At 45.6% G+C, this 20,762-nt stretch overlaps 1 protein-coding gene and 1 pseudogene across 7 annotated transcripts in view; both read left to right on the forward strand.

The window, feature by feature from the left end:
* Positions 1–4,797: 4,797 nt before the first annotated feature.
* The window catches only part of GINM1 (glycosylated integral membrane protein 1), a 42,057-nt gene continuing 26,092 nt past the window's right edge, over positions 4,798–20,762 (forward strand). For 3 of the 7 annotated variants that reach the window (XR_012158078.1, XM_073337612.1, XM_073337613.1), the window contains exon 1: positions 4,803–5,095. Coding sequence is in view for 5 of the 7 variants with exons in the window: in XM_073337612.1 (XP_073193713.1) it covers positions 4,985–5,095 (111 nt within the window). In the remaining 2 variants the exon portion in view is untranslated. Of the gene's footprint in view, positions 5,096–20,762 lie in introns of all 7 variants that reach the window. The other 4 variants (XR_012158076.1, XM_073337609.1, XM_073337610.1 and 1 more) reach the window with 3 other exon arrangements.
* LOC140909104 (BOS complex subunit TMEM147 pseudogene) lies at positions 13,329–17,906 on the forward strand (annotated as a pseudogene).

Below are 20,762 nucleotides of genomic sequence, written 5' to 3' on the forward strand. Positions count from 1 at the left end.
TTAATCGCCAACAGGCACTGATTTTGTAGCATCTGGAACTTCTGTAAGTAACGAGTGTCAGGGGCTGGAAATCACAGGAGAATGATTCAGGGGGGCTTGGGGTGTACGTATGGTTAGCCTGCAAGGTGAGTTAGGAGAGTGCAGGGCCGTCCCTAGGCACACGCAGAATACACAGCTGCGTGGGGCACCAAATTGCCCCAAATTTCATGGTGCCCTAGGCAGCTGCGAGCTGCATACGCGGTAGCACCAGCTCCGGCAACCAGCCTTATCCCTTGGCCGCCGCCCACTGCAAGGGGCAGGGCCGTCCCTAGGGGCGTGGGGGCCCTGAACAACTCCCTCCACCCCACCTCTTACCCTTCCCCCAGCTCCGCCGCCATTCCACGTCTTCCCCCAGCGACCCCGCACTCGCCGGCGGAACCAGGAAGCAGAGCAACTCGGCCGCAGCCCGCTCTACTCAGCCGGCTCCTAGCCGAGTCGCTCCGCTTCCCGCTGCCCGTGAAGGGGGGGGGACCGACCCCCGCACTCACCGGCGGCGGGAAGCAGAGCGCCGCAGCTGGAAGCCGGCTGAGTAGAGCGGGCTGCGGTCAGGCTGCTCCACTTCCCACTGCTGCTGGTGAGTGCAGGGGACCCCTCCCACAAGCAACACGGCTGGGGCCGGGGCGAGGGAAGCGGAACGGGCTGCTCCCAGCCCCCTGCTAATTCCCCGAACCACTCTGGGCCTGTGGGCCCCCCCCCCAAACTGGCCCCCACAGCTCCTGCCCCTTGGGCCCCGCAGGCCTTGAGTGCAGCCTAGACCCTGGCGGGGGAGGGAGCAGGTGCTGCCCCCGAGGAGGCCTGGGGTCCCCCACAGCCCCCCCGCGGGGGGGGGCCTGCGTAGGGCACCAAAATGGCTAGGGACAGCCCTGGGAGAGTGCTTGAGTGACCGAAAATCTGGTGGTGCCAGGAAACTGATACCCAACTACCACAAGAAAGACTCCCTCCCCCTAGAGACGCGGGGTAACAGGCTGACTCTCAGTCCTGGGTACACCAAAAAGTGTCACATGTATTCAATGTAATTTTGAATGAGGAAAATTAAGAGAGGGAGTGATGAAGAAAGCATCAAATGGAAGAGAAGAAAGAATGGCTTTATAGGGTAAGTGAAAGCAGAAGGGAAAAGAGAGAGGAAGGAAGTCAACGCTTAGATAAATATCCTGTACAGGGATCATCAAAGATGGGATTTTTCAGAGGTGTCTGAGGGAATTAGTTAGACACCCAACTCCCATTTAATTTCAATGGGAGTTGGGTGCTGAATCCTTCAGGCTCTGTTGAAAATGCAAGGCTAAAGGGGATCCTTATTTTGCTACATGTTTGCATATTCATACAGTATTCTAAATAACTATCTTTTTGTTTAGTACATTTTAAGTATGATTTAATCACAAAGTCCATACTCAGAACATCATAGCAGCTTTAGAAATGGGCCTGGTGTCAGTTGTGTAGAGTTCATCAGAACGCAACCCACTGAAACACGAACTATGACTTACCACTGGAATGCAATCCATAGTTAGGAATGCATGTAATTTAAACCTACTCCCATATGCAATATTCACAAGTGCCAACAAATGATGCATGCTTATATCTGCCATTCCATCCTTGCAAACAGCTTTGTCACCATTATGAAATTCAGCAAAATATATCACTAGGATCCCTATTTACCAGATTTATTGCATTATGTTGCTGGCTGACCTCCAGAGTGAGACTGCACAATGAACAGACACAAACAGAACTTCTGCACCCTCGTTGAGTGGTACTTCTCTTATAGATGAGTCTTCTTTTTGGAAACTGCTTCAGTAGACAGCCATGCTGCATTTAAATTAGGGCTGTCAAACTATTAAAAAAACATCACAATTAAGCGTGAGATTTTAAAAATAGTTACAATTAATCACACTGTTAACCAATAATACAATATCAATTTAAATTCAGCATGGAAGCGTGACCTCTGGAATGGTGGTCAAAGCATGAAGGGATATACAAATGTTTAGCATATCTGGAATGTAAATACCCAGCAATGCCGGCTACAACAGTCCCATGCGAACGCCTGTTCTCGCTTTCAGGTGACATTGTACATAAGAAGTGGGCAGCATTATCTCCCGTAAATATAGACAAACTTGTTTCTCTTAACGATTGGCTGAACAAGAAGTAGGACTGAGTGGACTTACAGGCTCCAAAGTTTTAAATTGTTTTGTGTGTGAGTGCAGTTGTATATAAAAAAATTCTATATTTGTAAATTGTACTTTCATGATAAAGAGATAGCACTACAGTACTTGTATGACGTGAATTGAAAAATACTATTTCTTGTTTCTATTTTACAGTGCAAATATTTGAAACAAAAGTGAGCACAGTACACTTTGTATTCTGTGCTGTAAATGAAATCAATCTTTGAAAATGTAGAACATCAAAAAATATTTATAATAAATTTAAATTGGTATTCTATTAATGTTTAACAGTGCAATTAAAACTGTGATTAATCATGACTTTTTTTAATCTAGTTAATTTGTTTTGCATTAATCGCTTGCATTAACTGTGATTAATTGACAGCCCTAATTTAAATAGCAGTGTGGGGGTAGAGAAAGGAAATGGAAATCAAGAAACCTGTTCTATTCCTTGCTCTGTCAGTGATTTGCTATGTGACCTTGGGCAAATCACAAAACTTCTCTGTGCCTCAGTTTCCTGATCTAACTGGAAATAATAACAACAATAAAAATCATACTAACTGTTGGCAAGTGTTTGAAATTATCAGATAAAAAGCAACTATATAAAATATTTATTATTAAATAAATTCTTGAGAAATCAAAATTTAAAAAAATTATAACATTTATTTGGAGATAATCACAAACAAAACAAAAAAATAAAATAAAATAAAGCAGGACCAAGCAGTTATACACATGAAAGTTTCTTCAATGCTGAATGGTTCAAAGTCAAAGAAGTGAGAAGAATGCGCAAGATGTCATTTCCTGTAAGACTCCTAAACCTCAACCTCCATTGCCTTGTACATGTGCAAAGTGGGTGTAAAATACTACTTCTCTGTTTTCATAACATTTCACATTTGCTCTACACAGATGTAAATGATCATGCAAGATGCAAGGTATTTGAAAATAAGCCCTTTTGTGTATTTAACTTTCAAGTATATAGATCTTCTATCCTTCAAATTATTATTTGCACAGAGTTTTAAATGTATTTACCTTTCCTGCCTATTATATCTGGAATCTCCCCTTTCCAGTGATATAGAGCTCCCACTTCTGGCCTTGCAGGGTAGGGAGGTCTCAAACCTGGTTCTGGTGCAAGACAGAATATTGCCTACATCTCAAACCAGTGTAGATTACATCAGAAAAGTCCACTTATGGGGGAAAAGAAGGAAACATTTATATAGCAGGGTTTTTTTAATTTTGTTTTTTAATATACAGTGGCTCTTCAAAGCTCCTCAACAGTTTGAGAATTTGGTTTGTTCGAAATAGCTTCAGAAAAGGATTTATAGACAGCGTGCAGGTGAGGCCATGCAAAGATGTATGGTGAAGTAATTATCACATGAATATCACCACCTATGTTCATATGGTCTGTGGGGATGCGAGTCTATTTGCTTACTGTAAAAAGCATTATTCAAAATGTGCAATTTGTTTTCTTAATGTAAAATGGATATTTAGAGCGCAGCCCTGGCTCACTGAAAAAGTCTCCCAGTAGGCCCTGATATCACAGAACAAAATGGTTTAAGAGAAATCATTACCATCAGTTGCATCAAAGATTCATTAACTACAAAATCTTAAAATAGGCTTTAGCTCAGCAGACAATTGCAGACTGTCAAGCAAGTAAGAAGGATTTTTAAAAGGCTGTAATATAAGCAGGCCTAATTAATTTTCTTTCCTTTTCTGTTCAGGGGATTTATAAAAGTAAAAACAATTATTTTTTTAAAAGATGTGTAATGAATAATACTTTGGGGCCCAGTTATTTCGTTTAACAATCTGGGGACCTAATCCCACAAAGAGTTGTCCACACGCATCGAGTCTGATCCAAAACCCACTGAAAGCAATGATAGTCTATCCACGGACGTAATGGGTTTGGACTGAGGTCCTTAGTTACTCCTGTATGGAATCCCACTGCCGTCAGTGAGTACAGGAATAACTATAAATGTGTTTGTAACAATTTTCATGATCAGGCCATTGCATTATTATTGTAATTAAAATACTTTAACATCTCATTTTCTTTTCTCTCCTTAAGCTGTTTGTTTACATTTGACATTTTACTCAGCTTGGACAGTTTCACTTTCACTTACAATAAAGACTCCCCCCCCCCCCGACACGTACCCGAAGATACAAAGCGGGGCGAGGAGAGCGTCCCGCACACATACTGCGGGCTGGGACGGCGGGGCTTTGAGAGCCGGCCCACTTCTCCAACATCGCGCCCCGGCATCGGGAGCGGGGAGGGAGGGAGAGAGAGAGAGGAGCGCGCTGGCTGGCTGGCGGGAGGGGGGGTGTCCCTTTCTGGGAGACCGCTCCCGGCAGCCAGGGGAACAGCTGGGCCTGGAGCCTCCCCTACAGGCTGTAGCCGAGGGAGGAAAGGGGCAGGGCCCGGGAAGGGGGAGGGGAGACCAGGCTTTGCCCGGCACACAGACTACGCGGGGCGATGCAATGGCCGGAACGAGCCAATCCGCCTCATTGCCTTTCCCACCTCCCGCCGGGAAACCCCATCGCCTCCCTCCCGCGCATGGCTCCGGCGACGCCCCGGGGCCTGGGCTTCGGCCAACACAGAGCCGCCGGCCGACGTGCCCCCCTCCCGCGGAGGCGGGGTGTTTGCGCGCGTCCCGCTCGCCCCTCCAGCCGCTCTTATGCAACAGCCGCCAGCCGCCAGCCGCAGCCCCGGCCCGGCCCCGCTCCGTTCCCTTCCCTCCGCTGCGGCCCGCCCCTCTCCCCGCGGGGAATGTTTCGCTAGTTTGCTTTAATTCCCGGGACCCAAGATGGAGGCTGCGCTGGGGCCTGGCGGGCTCCTGCTGCTCCTCCTCGGCCTGGGGCTGCTCGGCCCCGCGGCTCCGCAGCCCGCCGCCGCCCGCCCACAGTCCCTCAGCCAGGTACCGAGAGGGGAGACCCGGCCCGCGGCGGGGCGGGGTGGGTGCGCTGGCAGAGGGGCTGGGCTTGAAGCGCTTTCCATCGGAGAGCGGGTCCAGTGGCTCTCAGCCGCAGCCCTCCCCCGCGGTACCGGTTGTTCCGGCGCCCCTGTGTGCTGGGGAGGCCGGGGTGCGCCGGGGGCGGGGGTAAGGGACGCACTTGGCAGACAGGGGTGTGTGCTGGTGGGGTAGGGGTGTGCGGTGTGCCTCAGTGCAGTGAGGGGTGAGCGTACATGGCGAGAATCAGGCTGTCAGTTTGAAAATATAAGCCTGATACTGGCCGGGTGCTGAAACTTGACCTTGAGGATCTGTTTTCCAAACGCATTTTATTAAAATGTGCTTGGGTGATTCCATGTTTTCAGACTGCACCAAAATGAGTTTACCGGGGATGGATCTCTCCTTTTTTTTTTTTTTTGTTTGTTTTTTTACTCTCTTGTGTATGGAAGGGAATGCTGCAGATTGATAGTTTATGCACATGTTAATATTTAGAAAAACAGCTGCTTGGGGGAAGCGAGAAAATACAGGCATTAAAAATTAACTCGCACATGAGCTGTATTTTTTCTTTGTTTTTTTAACGCATACATCCATATCTTGACAGCTCCGTGCTATAGATTAACATGATTAACATGTAGGCCCAAATCTTGCTTTCAGTGCTACAAGAAAATGTTATGGTACATAGACAGGCTTCAGAGTAGCAGCCGTGTTAGTCTGTATTCGCAAAAAGAAAAGGAGTACTTGTGGCACCTTAGAGACTAACAAATTTATTTGAGCATAAGCTTTCGTGAGCTATAGCTCACTTCATCGGATGCATTCAGTGGGGAGATTTATATACATAGAGAACATGAAACAATGGGTATTACCATACACACTGTAAGGAGAGTGATCACTTAAGGTGAGCTATTACCGGGGGTGGGGGACGACAACGACACCTTTTATAGTGATAATCAAGGTGGGCCATTTCCAGCAGTTGACAAGAATGTCTGAGGAACAGTGCGGGGGGGGGGGGGGGGAAATAAACATGGGGAAATAGTTTAACTGTGTAATGACCCATCCACTCCCAGTCTCTATTCAAGCCTAAGTTAATTGTATCCAGTTTGCAAATTAATTCCAATTCAGCAGTCTCTTGCTGGAGTCTGTTTTTGAAGTTTTTTTAAGTATTGCCACTTTTAGGTCTGTAAGCGAGTGACCAGAGAGATTGAAGTGTTCTCCAACTGGTTTTTGAATGTTATAATTATTGATGTCTGATTTGTGTCCATTTATTCTTTTACGTAGAGATTGTCCAGTTTGGCCAATGTACATGGCAGAGGGGCATTGCTGGCACATGATGGCATATATCACGTTGGTAGATGTGCAGGTGAACGAGCCTCTGATAGTTTTCAGAGTAACAGCCGTGTTAGTCTGTATTCGCAAAAAGAAAAGGAGTACTTGTGGCACCTTAGAGACTAACCAATTTATTTGAGCATGAGCTTTCGTGAGCTACAGCTCACTTCATCAGATGCATACCGTGGAAACTGCAGAAGACATTATATACACAGAGACCATGAAACAATACCTCCTCCCACCCCACTCTCCTGCTGGTAATAGCTTATCTAAAGTGATCATCAAGTTGGGCCATTTCCAGCACAAATCCAGGTTTTCTCACCCTCTGCCCCCCTCCCCCCCCAACTCACTCTCCTGCTGGTAATAGCCCATCCAAAGTGACCACTCTCTTTAAAATGTGTATGATAATCAAGGTGGGCCAGTGTGGCTGATGTGATTAGGCCCTATGATGGTGTCCCTTGAATAGATATGTGGACACAGCTGGCAACGGGCTTTGTTGCAAGGATAGGTTCCTGGGTACACATAAGGTGGGGGTTGGTGCTGAAATATATATTTATATGATTGGCTATAAAATAAATCTGTTTTTTGTTAGGGGTTTATTTTGGTACGATTTAGAGGTTACTTTTGTTGGAATTAGGGGATACTTCATGAGACCTGTAAACCATGACCTCTAGAATTACACCACCTCCCCCAAAAAACCAAACCCAACAACTGGTTCTGTGTAGATACTGAAATTGTCTCTAATTACAATAGTTGTGAACGTCAGAGCATCTTATCACAGAAGTACCATATGGGAAGCTTCTGTTGGGTTGGCCTGTTAACACACAACTGATAACATGAACTTTGTTACAAAGCTCTCCTCAAGATAACTGTGTAAATAAAAAAATAAGCCTGGTAGCAAACCCATTAGTGGTACATCCTATACTGCAAAAAGAAAACCTGAGTTTACTTCCTGGTTTCTGCCTCTCTTCACAGAGGGCCTTCATTTGCTAACTGGAAACTCTCAGTTGGGAAACTATGGTCCTGATGCTGTTGCAAACATATAGCACCTGTGTAACTGTAGGATTGGGGCTTTATGGAGGTTTGCTGTGTGTAAATGTTATAACAGCTGTCAGCATTGACAACTCTTTCTGTGTCAGTGAGATGTATCTACACTGGCCCAGAAACAGGTGAGGCAAGAATGACCCAGTCTCAATTGTACTTTACCGCCTAAAAGTTACTATCTGTTTGGAATGTTCCTTAATTGTCAGGACTCCTATGTGGATTGAAGATGCAGGGAACAAATGATTGAATAGGAACAAATATTTCTTAGCTTGATACATTTCTAAAGCATGCCTAAAGGTATTTTAGATAGAAGAAACAAAACCTTCATTGCTGAGCAGCATTACTCTTGACTAGATATGAACTGACTTGTCAAAATGTAGCTGCTGCTGCAGATTTTGAAATTGAAGGTCCCAAGAATCAGAAGAGCATGAGTTCTCCCTTCTATCCCCTGTCCATGTGGCTTCTTCACAAGACGTGATGTTTAAGGGATACAATGAGTGGTAGACTAATCTTTACTCTGAATAGTTTTGGATCTGCAGACCTGTGAGTGGCTTTCTCATCTGTGCAATATTATCACTTTTAGCTAGGTCTGGACTGGGCATTATGTAACTTTGACAGTTTGTGGACAGAATACTATCAATTGCTTGATGTTTTAAACTTTTTAAACATGATGTTAAAGATCCCTTTTGATGCAGGTTAAGAATGTATGTTTTTAATTTAGGAAAGGGGTTATGGGAAAGCATGACAGGAAGGGATTGAAAAACATTGACATCCTAAAATAACTTGAGTCTGATTTATTTTGTAGGTTTGAAATGTTCTGCTTTAGCTCTAGTATTTGAGTACGTCATTTGTTGCTCAGTGCCTGGCATTTCCCAAACAAGCACTTATGGATCATGGACTTTTCCTTCTTTTCATAATTTTCTTTGGACAGCAGCACAGGTTTTTTCCTTGTAATTTGGGCGAATCATTCCGCATTATTCTGTAGCGGTTCAAGAGATATTTCACAACGTTATCTTTTGTTAAATTCTTCTTTCAAAAATATGTTCAAACTGCACTGGAAGCTTAAAAAATGAGGGAAGATTAAAAGGGCCTGGAATAAACATCCTTCAGGTCCTTCAGAGTTCCTTGACAAAGCAAAAGCAGCTAGGAAAATCACAAGGCAAAGTAGTTAATAGTCTCTGCTGTGTAAAACTAGGATGTAAAAGAAATACAATACAGTTCTTAATGCTAAATGAAGAGTTAGATTAAGTTTAGGTCATTTGGTTTTCATTTAGTTTTTTTTATTCTTAGGCCTGGTCTACACTGGGGGGGAGGGGAAGATCGATCTAAGTTATACAGCTTCAGCTACGTGAATAACGTAGCTAAAGTCGACGTACTTAGATCTACTTACCATGGTGTCTTCACTGCAGTAAGTTGAAGGCTGACGCTCTCTCGTCGACTCCTCCTGCGCCTCTCGCTCTGATGGAGTACTGGAGTCAACAGGAGAGCGCTCAGCGGTCGATTTATCGCGTCTAGACTAGATGCAATAGATCGACTCCTGCTGGATTGATGGCTGCCCCTCGATCCAGCGGGTAGTGTAGACAAGCCCTTAATATGGTCCTGATGAGAACAAGACATGAAGTGTGAGGGAGCTGGCTGAAAGCACAATGGGCTGGGTCCTACAATTTTATGGTTGGTCTGATTTACATTGGCGGTAAATGAGTTTAGTTATCTAAATGAATTTTCCCCTGGATGGTTGTTTCTAGTTTTTGAGGATGTGATTTTTGCCTTTTGATTATTTATGTTGATTATTTCTTTTGATGTGGCCTACTCACCTGTCAGAAATATGGCATATATAATTAGTGTGCATACTATTATGTTTCTTGCAGATAATATCTATGTTGTTGAATACTAAAAACATCTGACAAAAATAGTTTTTCATTGGTGAGATGTTAAGATATTCTCCACTATGTAGACCACATACACAATATTAACATATGCTTGCAGGCACCATGTGCTGTTATACTTCAGAGGAAGAGAAAAGGATTGTTAATAATGACTAATTTAAACCAATAAAAGAAATAACTTTTGCAAGTATCTTGTGGTGCTAACCTGATATGTGTTCTGAACTTGTGAAAATTTGTGTAATTTTCTGTATCTTTCTGTGCATATTTTATTAATTGACTGCAGGATGATGTAATGATGTCTCAATGTCTTGGAATTAGGTATGTGATTTTACAACACTTGGTAAAATAATCATAATATGTTATGATTTAATAGTGAGAAAGCAGAAGTTTAATTCTAGCTATGTAAGTAGGAAAGAGGGGAGAATAGGTGGTGTTATCCAAAGAACCTTACTAATTCACCTTTGTGACTGGGACACGATTGTGAATTAATAAAATTTGCAAAGTAGGAAGTAAACAAATGTGTACATGCAAAAAGAAAAGCACAGCTAGTGCATGGTAATGTCATTTATTTGACAAGTGTAGCTTAGTTTTTAATTACTTTCATTCATACTGTACTACTTAGACTAATAATAAATGTAATGAAGTTTTAGTGATATAACATCTCCCTCGATGACTGTTCTAAAAACTTTGCTGTAAAGTATGCAGGGTCTACCATTTTTTGTCCTATAGCCATGTCAGTAGACCCGGTTGCAACATGGGAAATTTTAAGAAAGTCTTGTGTAGACATCCACTTGCTGTGACAGGCATTAAGAACTGTTTGGACATTTCTACACTACTATGTGTGTGTGGAGTTGTGTGTGAGGGGATGTATGCATGCTATGTATGATGGGGTGCATGCATGCTGTGTGTGCCAGTGTATTGAGGGGTGAGTCCACATGTTCTCATTTTGAAAATATAAACCAGATTTTTATTTGACCTGTATTTCTTCTTCAAGCTGAAACTTGACAATGATAGTCTATTTTTCAAATGTTTTTTTAAAAAATTATTCAGGTGACTAAGTTATAAGACTGCTCAAAAAGTAGGAGTTTTTTTTAAATACTTTGTAACTTATAGTAGCTTTTTGTGTATTTAATGGAATATTGCATATTGATTATGTATGTATCAATATGTAGAAAGACTGCTGGCTGGGAGAAGGGAGAAAAATCTAGCTATTAATATTAAAGCTATTCCACATATATATCTTTACATTTTTAACATATATACATCTGTATCATGACAGCTCCATGCTATGGATTACTTTAGTGCTGTAGGCCCCAGTGTTGCTCCTGTGATTTCAGTGCTACAGGATTGGGGCAAGAAAATGTTGTGGTGTATAGTTAATTGTGGTTTTTGTTGTTGTTGGGCAGGATAGAGGGGAGAAGGGAGGTTATAAAGTAAATTTGGAGTTTTTGAATAGTTCGGTTTATTTTTGTACCATTTTAAAGATTACTTCTGTTGGAATTAGAGGCTGCTTCATAAGACCTGTGAACTTTGACCTCAGATTTTAAAAAAAGCTGGAAGTTCTGTGTTAATATTTAAATTGTGAGTAAACATCCTGTGATTACACTAGTTGTGAACTGCAAAGTGTCTTATAGAAGCATGAAACGGGAAAGATCTGCTGGGTCATCTGGTCAATTGTCCTGCTAATACTATATTGTAATAAATTCATACACCAGCAAAGTTCTCCTCCAAGTAACTTTGTTTAAATAATTGGCAGCAATTCCAGTAGTGGCCTATCCTGTACTGTAAGGTAGGAAACCTGAGTTTACTTCCTGGTTTCTTTCTCTCTTCATGAAAGGGTTGGGAATTGTGCTAAAGCACAACTTGGGGGAGTTTCTGGGTATACACTGTAATAAAAAAACTATAGCATTGAGTGTCAGAGTCTGAGTCAATTTGTTTTAGGCTTACAGGGCTCAGGCTGTGAGGCTAAAAATAGCAATGTAGTTGAGGTTCAGTCTCAAGCTGCAGCCCAGGCTCTGGGACCTTTCCTCCCCCAAACAACTACACTGCCACTTTTAGCCCCACAAGCCTGAGTTAACTGACTAGGGCCAGTGGTGCCACAGGTCTTTTACTGCAGTGTAGATGTATCCTCAGCAAACTACGGCCCTCTAGGATTGAGGCTTACTAGGTTCTCTGATTAGCTGTAATAAATTATAATTGAGAGAAGGTGGGTCTCAGCCATGTTGGTCTCAGCATATTAAAGAGACAAGGTGGACCAGTAAAAGGTATTACCGCCTTGTGGTGCTACTAACCTGAGACCAGCATGGCTGCAACACTGCTTGCATAGATTATAGCTGTCAGAATTAACAACCCACTATTTGTGTCAGTGCAATATTTCTGTTGCAATGCAGACACAATTGAGGCAAGGATGACTGAGACTCTATCATTTAGCACCAAAAATACTGAGGCCATGTCTACACTACCACTTATGTCAGCAAAATTTATGTTTCTCTGGCATGTGAAAAACAAAAAATAACAACAACACTCCTGAGTGACATAAGTTTCGCTGGCATAAGTGGTAATGTGCACAGCGCTGTGTCGCTGGAAGAGAGTCTCCTGCCTACATAGCTGCCGCTGCTCATTGAGGTGGTTTTATTATGTCGACAGGAGAGCTCTCTCCTGTCGGCATAGAGTGGCTACATAAGCGATCTTACAGTGGCGCAGCTGTGGCGCTGTAAGCTCGCTAATGTAGACATGGCCTAAAATCTGTTTGGAATGTACCTTACATAGTTGGTAATCCTCTGAAGGCCTCTGTTATGTGCATGCAAGATGGGTATATATGACAACAGGAATAAATGTTGTTCTTTGAGTGCTTGTTCATGTCGATTCCATTCCGCGCCATGTGCACAAGTGCTGGAGATTTTTCCCTCAGTGGTATCTGCAGGGCCGGTCCTAGTGCCCCTTGGAGCTCCACGCACGTGCTGGTATAAAGGGCATCACCAGCTCCATACCCTCTCAGTTCCTTCTTATTGCCCATCATGGTTGCTAGGAATGACCTTCTTGCTCTTGCAAGGCTTTCCTAACAGTGGTTTGGACTCTGATCTGTTGTAGTTAGCAGATTTAGTTATTCTGAGTGTATATAGAACAGATAGTTGTCCCAGTCTTGGAGAGATGTTGTCCCAGGTACTGGGCATGCCCCGGTCCCTGGGCTTCAAGAGTGCACCTCCTGCAGCAAGCCTATGCCTATGAGCAACCCGTGTTCGCCTTGCCTAAAGTGCCGTGGGGAAGCTCACGTTAAGGAGAAGTGTAAAATCTATGAGGGCTTCAGACCAAGGACTCGGAAAGACAGAGACATCCACCTGAAGGCTCTGAGCTGTCCTGCTCTGAATTGGCACTGAGTACTTCAGTCTCTGTGCTCTTTCCAGCACCATTCCCCATCACCAGTGCCGAGGAAGAAGCACAAGAAACAGTGCACTGGGAGAGGGCACTCTCTGGTGCCGAAGAGTGAGAAGAGGGGAGCAACTGATGTCGGGCCCATGCCGGGCCATTCGTCCTCTCCAGATCCACAGTCGGTGTACCAAGCCCGATTTGGAACCCGCCTCTGACTCTGGGGAGCGGTTGTGGTACCTCGTGCTTGCGGCCCCCCCTCAACTCTGGAGGCCTTCCAGGCTGCAAAGGACTTGATGTCTCTCCCGATATCTCTCACCACCCAAGGTTCCATGCCAGCCAGGGCTACCAGAGACAGAAGGGCGCAGGGGGTAGAGAGCTCCTGTTTGGCATCAGTGGTTGCGGCACCTTCCTGGCCCTGTTGCAGCAGTCCCTGACCCAGCATCGGTCACCAATCCCCTGGCATCACCTGGAGGCAGTACCGGGCACAGCGCCTCCATGGTCTCTGTTGTCCCTACCCTCTGTTTGCGAGAAGCTGGGAATGGGCAACAACTAGGGGGTCTAGTGAGTATCAGGGGTGGGGAGCCCGGACTCCTGGGTTCTGTCCCTGGCCTGGGGGGAGCCAAGGGGTCTAGCAGGATCTGGGCGGTGCCAGATGGCCCCGTCCCCCTACCCCCACGCTGATCCTGGCACCAGCACAGCCGTGACCCTCTTCCACTTTGGGAACTGCTTCGTGCTGGCCTGTTTCCCCTACTTCATCACCTACAAGTGCAGCAGCCTGTTGGAGTATAATGCTTTCTGGAGATGCCTCCAAGCTGGGGCTACCTACCTCTTTGTCCAGCTCTGCAAGATGCTGTTCTTGGCCACTTTCTTTCCCACCTGGGAGGGTGGAGCCAGGGCTTACGATTTTGTGGCGGAGTTCATGAAGGCCACGGTGGACCTGGTGGGGCTGCACCTGGTGATGTCGAGGAACGCGGGGAAGGGCAAGTACAAGATCATGGTGGCAGCCATGGGATGGGCCACGGCAAAGCTGGTCGTGTCCAGGTGCATTCCTCTCTGGGTGGAGCCCTTGGCATTGAATTTGACTGGAAATATATCCAGATGAGTGTCGACTCCAACATCAGCCTGGTTCACTACATCGCCATGGCTGCCCTGGTGTGGATGTTCACCCGCTACAACCTGCCCCTCACCCTGCTGCTGGGCCTCAGCATCTACAAGGCCTTCTTCATGGAATCCTTTGTTCACATCTTCCTGCTGGGCAGCTGGATGGCGCTGCTGGTCAATGCTGTCATCACCGGCTTCCTGGTGCTCAGCTCCCTGGGTCTCTTCGTTACCTCGGTCCATGGAAATTAATCGCTCCCACCCCGCCAGGGATACTCTCAGCTCTGCTACCTAGAGACCTTGGATAGCTAAACACCTGGTTTTGCCGCCCACTGCCGTGCCGGATCTGATCCATCTTGGAGCAACCAGGACAAGGGTCAGAATGAACCACAACTGGAACCAAAAATACCCAAAAAAAAGACACAACTGAACAAACACAGACCTGCAAAGGCAGCCCAAAACAAGTGAAACAGCGAAGGTCAGCATGGAGGGAAAACAAAGTCTAGTCGGCGTGTTTTGAGAAAGCTGAAGAAGGCCATAGAAAGCCGGTTTGGACTGACACAAAGAGCACCAGGAACAGAGGTCGTGGAATGGAACACCCCCAAAGGAGCCCAGGGCTTAAAACCCTCCGGAGAGCTGGAGCAATTCGGAGAGCACAGCAGATCCTTGGACGGTCTGAGCCCAGGACAGCACTGCCGTCCATCTCTTGCCACCCTCCCCCCCCGCCCCTCTTCTGACGTTACACCCAGACTTAGCCAGTCTAGGAGGCGTGTGTGAGTATGAAAGTGGGTTAGGGCTTGGGGCATTAACACTTGCTTTCTTCCCCCCGAGTGACGGAGTGTTCTCTGCTGTTGTTTTATTATTTTATTAATAAAGCTTTAAAATTTAGACACTTGGTGTGCCTCGTCATCTCCTCCCCAGAAAGATCCTGTGGCCCTATCCTGATTAACTGTGGGCCCAGGCAGATTGGTAATGAAAATCTGTCACAGGATCTGTCAAGGTTCCTTCCCCACTCTGAACTCTAGGGTACAGATGTGGAGACCTGCATGAAAAACCCCCTAAGCTTATTTTTACCAGCTTAGGTTAAAACTTCCCCAAGGTACAAACTATTTTACCTTTTGCCCTTGGACTTTATTGCTGCCACCACCAAGCATCTAACAAATATATAACCGGGAAAGAGCCTGCTTGGAAATGTCTTTCCCCCCCAAAATCCTCCCAAACCCTACACCCCCTTTTCTGAGGAAGGCTTGATAAAAATCCTCACCAATTTGCATAGGTGAACACAGACCCAAACCCTTGGTTCTTAAAAGAAGACTTTTAATTGAAGAAAAATAAAAGAATCACCTCTGTAAAATCAGGATGGTAAATACCTTACAGGGTAATCAGATTCAAAACATAGAGAATCCCTCTAGGCAAAACCTTAAGTTACAAAAAGACACAAAAACGGGAATATACGTTCCATTCAGCACAGCTTATTTTATCAGCCATTTAAACAAAACAGAATCTAACGCATATCTAGCTAGATTACTTACTAAATTCTAAGACTCCATTCCTGTTCTGTTCCTGGCAAAAGCCTCACACAGACAGAGAGCCCCTCCCCCTCCAGCTTTGAAAGTATCTCATCTCCTCATTGGTCATTTTGGTCAGGTGCCAGCGAGGTTATCCTAGCTTCTTAACCCTTTACAGGTGAAAGGGTTTTTCCTCTGGCCAGGAGGGATTTAAAGGTTTTTACCCTACCCTTTATATTTATGACAGGATCACCTGATGATTACCTGTTCTGTTAATTCCCTTTGGGGAACCAGGCATTGGCCACTGTCGGAAGACGGGATAGATAGATACTGGGCTAGATGGACCTTTGGTCCGACACAGTATGGTGGTTCTTATGTTCTTATGGCTGCTGAGGTCTGAAATGCTTCCTGAAGGCCGGGAGAACATATAGGCCTAGAGAATGGAGCGTGGCGCTCAAGTCTTTGAGGCTGTGCAGCTTGGAGTCTGTCTGCTCAGAGAATAGAGCAGTGCCCACTTAGGACTAAATCAAGAATTGCCTCCCCTCTTGTGGGTTCCAGGACTAGCTGCTCCAAGAAGCAGTCATTTAAGGTGTCAAGAAACCATATCTCTGCATCCCGTCCTGAGGTGACATGTACCGAGTCAATATGGGGATAGTTGAACTTCCCCATTATTATTGGGTTTAATAGCCTCTCTAATCTCCCTTAGCATTTCACAGTCACTATCACCAGCCTGGTCAGGTGGTCGGTAATATATCCCTATTGCTATATTCTTATTATTAGAGCATGGAATTACTATCCATAGAAATTCTATGGTACAGTTTGGTTCATTTAAGATTTTTACTTCATTTGATTCTACGCTTTCTTTCATATATAGTGCCATGCCCCCATGAGCACGACATGTCTGTCCTTGCAATATATTTTATACCCTAGTATTACTGTGTCCCATTGGTTATCCTCATTCCACCACATTTCTGTGTTGCCTATTTATATCAATATCCTCATTTAATATGAGGGATTTTAGTTCACTCATTTTATTATTATACTAGCATTTGTATATAAGCACTTTAAAAACTTGTCACTTTTTAGCTGTCTGCCATTACATGATGTAATTGAATGGGACTTTTTTTCATTTGACTTTTTCTCATCAGATCCTACCTGTATGTTATCATCATCCATCCTCTCCTCCTTACTAGGACATAGAGAATCTCCATTAATAGATCCTCCCCTCAGGGTTGTCTCTGTCTGAACCACATGCTCCTCCGCACCAGTCAGCTTTTCCCCAGCCCTTAGTTTAAAAACTGCTCTACGACCTTTTTAATTTTAAGTGCCAGCAATTTGGTTCCATTTTGGTTAAGGTGGAGCCCATCCTTCCTGTATAGGCTCCCCCATTCCCAAAAGTTTCCCCAGTTCCTAATAAATCTAAACCCTTCCTCCCTACATCATCGTCTCATCCATGCATTGAGACCCTGCAGTTCTGCTTGTCTAACTGGCCCTGCGCGTGGAACTGGAAGCATTTCAGAGAATACTACCATGGAGGTCCTGCACTTCAGTCTCTTACCTAGCAGCCTAAATTTGGCCTCCAGGACCTCTCACCTATCCTTCTCTATGTCATTGGTACCGACATGTAGCATGACCACCAGCTCCTCCCCAGCACTACATATAAGTCTACCTAGATGTCTCGAGAGAGCCGCAAGCTTTGCACCAAGCAGGCAAATCACCGTGCGGGTCTCCCGGTCATTGCAAACCCAACTATCTATGTTTCTAAAAATTGAATCGCCCATTACTAATACTTGTCTATTCCTAATAACTGGAGTTTCCTCCCCTAGAGAGGAATCCTCGGTGTGAGCGGATACCACAACATCATCTGGAAGGAGGGTCCCAACTATGGGATCATTTCCTTCTGCTCCAGTTGGTTGTTTTCTTTCCCTGAGACTTTCATCCTCTTCAACAGCACAGAGGCTGTCAGACCGGGGATGGGACCAAACCCACCTCAGCAATCTCAGACCCAGGGTCTCTGGTCCCAGGAAGAACTCTCCCTGCATATAAACATTAGGGAACTCAGGACAATATGCCTGGCCTGCCAGGTGTTTCTTCCCAGCTGTCAGGCAGTCTTGTGCAGGTCTTGATGGACAACATGGCCTTGATGTTTTACGTCAACAAGCAAGGGGGAGCTTGCTCCTCAGCCCTGACTGTGGGCCTTCTGTGTGAACCACGACATCCATCTCAAGGTGGCACACCTCCCAGAAGAGCAGAATACGCTGGCAGATCACCTCAGCAGGTCCTTTTCCTCTTGCCACAAGAGGTTTCTTCACCCAGAGGCTGTCAGCGTTAACTTCCAGAAGTGGGGAACTCCCCAAGTGGACCCGTTCACCACCAGACAGAACAGAAAAGGCAAATGGTTCTGTTCAGTGCATGGGCTCAGCAAGGGCTCTGTGTCCGATGCCTTCCTGTTCTCGTGGGCGAGTGGACTGATGTACGCCTTCCTGCCAATCCCCCTTGGTTCACAACGTCCTCTTAAACTTTCACCTTGTCCCTCTTGATCTTATCTTGATAGCTCTGGCGTGGCCACATAAGTATTGGTTTGAATCACTTCTGGACCTCTCACTGGCAACTTCATTGGAGCTGCAACCACGTTCAGACTTGATTTCACAAGACCAAGACCAGTTGCTTCACCCAAACCTTGCCTCTCTACACCTGACGGCATGGCTTCTGCATGACTGAACCCCGAAAAGCAGGTCCAGCAAGTTTTGCTAGGTAGCAGGAAGCCCTCCACCAGGGCTACCTACCTAAGTGGAAGCGTTTCACTTGTTGGGCCTCAGAATGGAATCTTTCTCCATCTTGGTCTTCTCTGCAGTCCATTTCGGATGACTTGCTCCATCTGAAGCACCAGGATCTGGCACTGTCATCGTTCAAGATTCACTTGTTAGTCATCTCGGCCTTCCATCCTCCAGTCCAAGGCAGATCAGTCTTTTCCCACGAGATGTCGATCAGGTTCCTCAAGGGTTTAGAAAGACACTACTCACAAGTCCATGAACCGAATTTCCCCCATGGGACTTAACCCTGGTCCTGTCAAGGCTCGCTGCACTCCCCTATGAGCTGTTGGCATCCTGTTCTCTACTGCTCCTCTCGTGGAAGGTCACTTTCCTAGTGGTGGTTACGTCAGCCAGAAGGGTCTCCGAAATCAAAGCCCCTGACTTCAGAACCTCCTTATACGGTGTTCTTCAAGGACAAGGTCAGCTGTACCCCCAACCACCCTTCCTACCAAAGTTGGTGTTGCAGTTCAATAACAATCAGGACTCTTCTTTCCAAAGCCTCACAGCACCAATGAGGAACATTGGCCACATACTTTAGAGTGGGGTGGCCAAACTTACTGACCTGCCGAGCCGCTTATGATAATCTTCAGACATTTGAGAGATGGGCATGCCAACTGTGGCTCAAGGCTTCAGTCCTGTGGGGTGTGCCAGCTGTGGCTCGGGGCTTCAGTCCCGCTCCTGCTGAAGCCCTAAGCCCCACCAGATGCCTCCTGCAGATCCCCCTCTCCGCAGGGCATAAGCCCCAAGCCCCACCATCCTGCCACAGGGCAGAAGCCTTAAGCTCCCCCCACCCCAGACTGGTAGTGGAGAATGGGGTGGGAGTGTGGGGGAGACTCGGTGAGCTGCACTTTCACTATAAAAGAGCCGCATGTGACTCGTGAGCCACACTTTGGCCACCCCTGCTTTAGATATTAGACGGGCCCTGGCCTTCTATTTTGAAAGGATGAAGCCCTTCTGCAAGTCTGTGCAGCTTTTTGTAGCTGTGGTGGACAGAATGAAAGGACTACCGGTGTCGTCCTAAAGAATATCACCCTGGATCACTGCCTGCATCTGAGCTAGTTACAAGCAGGTGAAGGTCTCATTCCACAAAGGGCCCAGGCTTCATCAGCAGTGTTCTTTGTGCAGATACCAATCCAGGACATCTGCAGGGCCACGACGTGGTTGTTGATTCATATCTTCACATCCCACTATGCCATCACCTAACAGGCCCGTGACCATGCTGATTTCAGTAGAGCAGTGTTGCGATCAGCACATCCATGAACTCTGATCCCACCTCCAGGGATACTGCTTGTGAGTCACCTAGCATGGAATCAACAAGAGCAAGCACTCCCAGAAAAAAAAATGGTTCCTAACCTTTCGTAACTGTTCTTCAAGATGTGTTGCTCATATCCATTCCATGACCTGCCCTCCTGCTCCGCTGTCGGAGTTTCCAGCAAGAGGGAACTGAAAAGGCACAGAGCCGGCAATGCCCTTTATACCAACGCAGGAGCACTGGGGGCACCATGGCAGGCCCTATGGATCCCACTGAGGGAAAAATCTCTGGCATCTGTGCGTGGCACACGCATCCCTAGCATGGAATGGGCATGAGCAGCACATCTCAAAGAACAACAGTTACGAAAGATCAGTAACTGTTTTTTTTCATTGATAAATTTTTCGGGGGCAGACAAGCCAATTATGGATATGGGGAGGAACAAAAAAAAGTCAAACAGTGAAGGAACAAAATATGGACACCGTGTAGAATCAAGCACATGGGTTTATTACGCACAACGCTGGCGGAGTGTCACCTTGCTTATTAGGCTCAGAGACACTGCCAAACAATTGATTACAATGGATTATATGGATTTTCCATGGGTGGAGGGAAATGACAGGGTAGGCAGTCCCAAACCCCTGGATAGGTCTAGCAGCAAGACAAGATAGGCACGGTAGCCAATGGTCAAAAGGTTACATAATGTCTCCGCCCATGGTTTCAGGTTAACACATGACACTTAATTCGTACCCAAGTGTTTTCCTTTAAACAATATAGAGTGTGTTAGTATAAAATATATATGTTGAATTCTGATTTGGGATCCATAGGAATAAAGTAGCTCCCCTGATTGTCTGACAGGTACGCACCTAGGAATTAAAGCAAAAGGACAAATGAAAAGTATATAGCAATAAAGATAGTCTTTTAGTTGTTCGTTTGTGTTTCTAAGGCAGGCACTGGCAATGGCTTGGGGGAGAGGTGCACATCTGTGAGAGGGAGGATATCATATCTCATACTGACATGTTTGAACCTCTTCCATAAACTCAGGGCTGGTGTGTAGGAAGGCACCTCTTCTACAGAAGAAACAGGGCCCCTTTTATTCCTTTGGTCTGTTTGCAACTTTGAGATAAAGCCCCCAATTATAATTTCCACCTGGCTTCTTGCTGACCAAACTTATCTTAGCAAAAAGCAAGGTTGTCCTTTGTTTGTTCTCCTTTTTAGCTATTGTTCACTGTTTGCTAGGCCTCTGTCTTCTTGACCAAACTCTGGATTTTTGGGCCTGTAAAAAGAGCTGACACAGTCTATATATCAGGTTGTAACATAAACAGCATATGGATTTTGACCCTTCAA

Source organism: Lepidochelys kempii, chromosome 3 (assembly GCF_965140265.1).
Source record: "Lepidochelys kempii isolate rLepKem1 chromosome 3, rLepKem1.hap2, whole genome shotgun sequence".
Taxonomy (NCBI): domain Eukaryota; kingdom Metazoa; phylum Chordata; order Testudines; family Cheloniidae; genus Lepidochelys; species Lepidochelys kempii.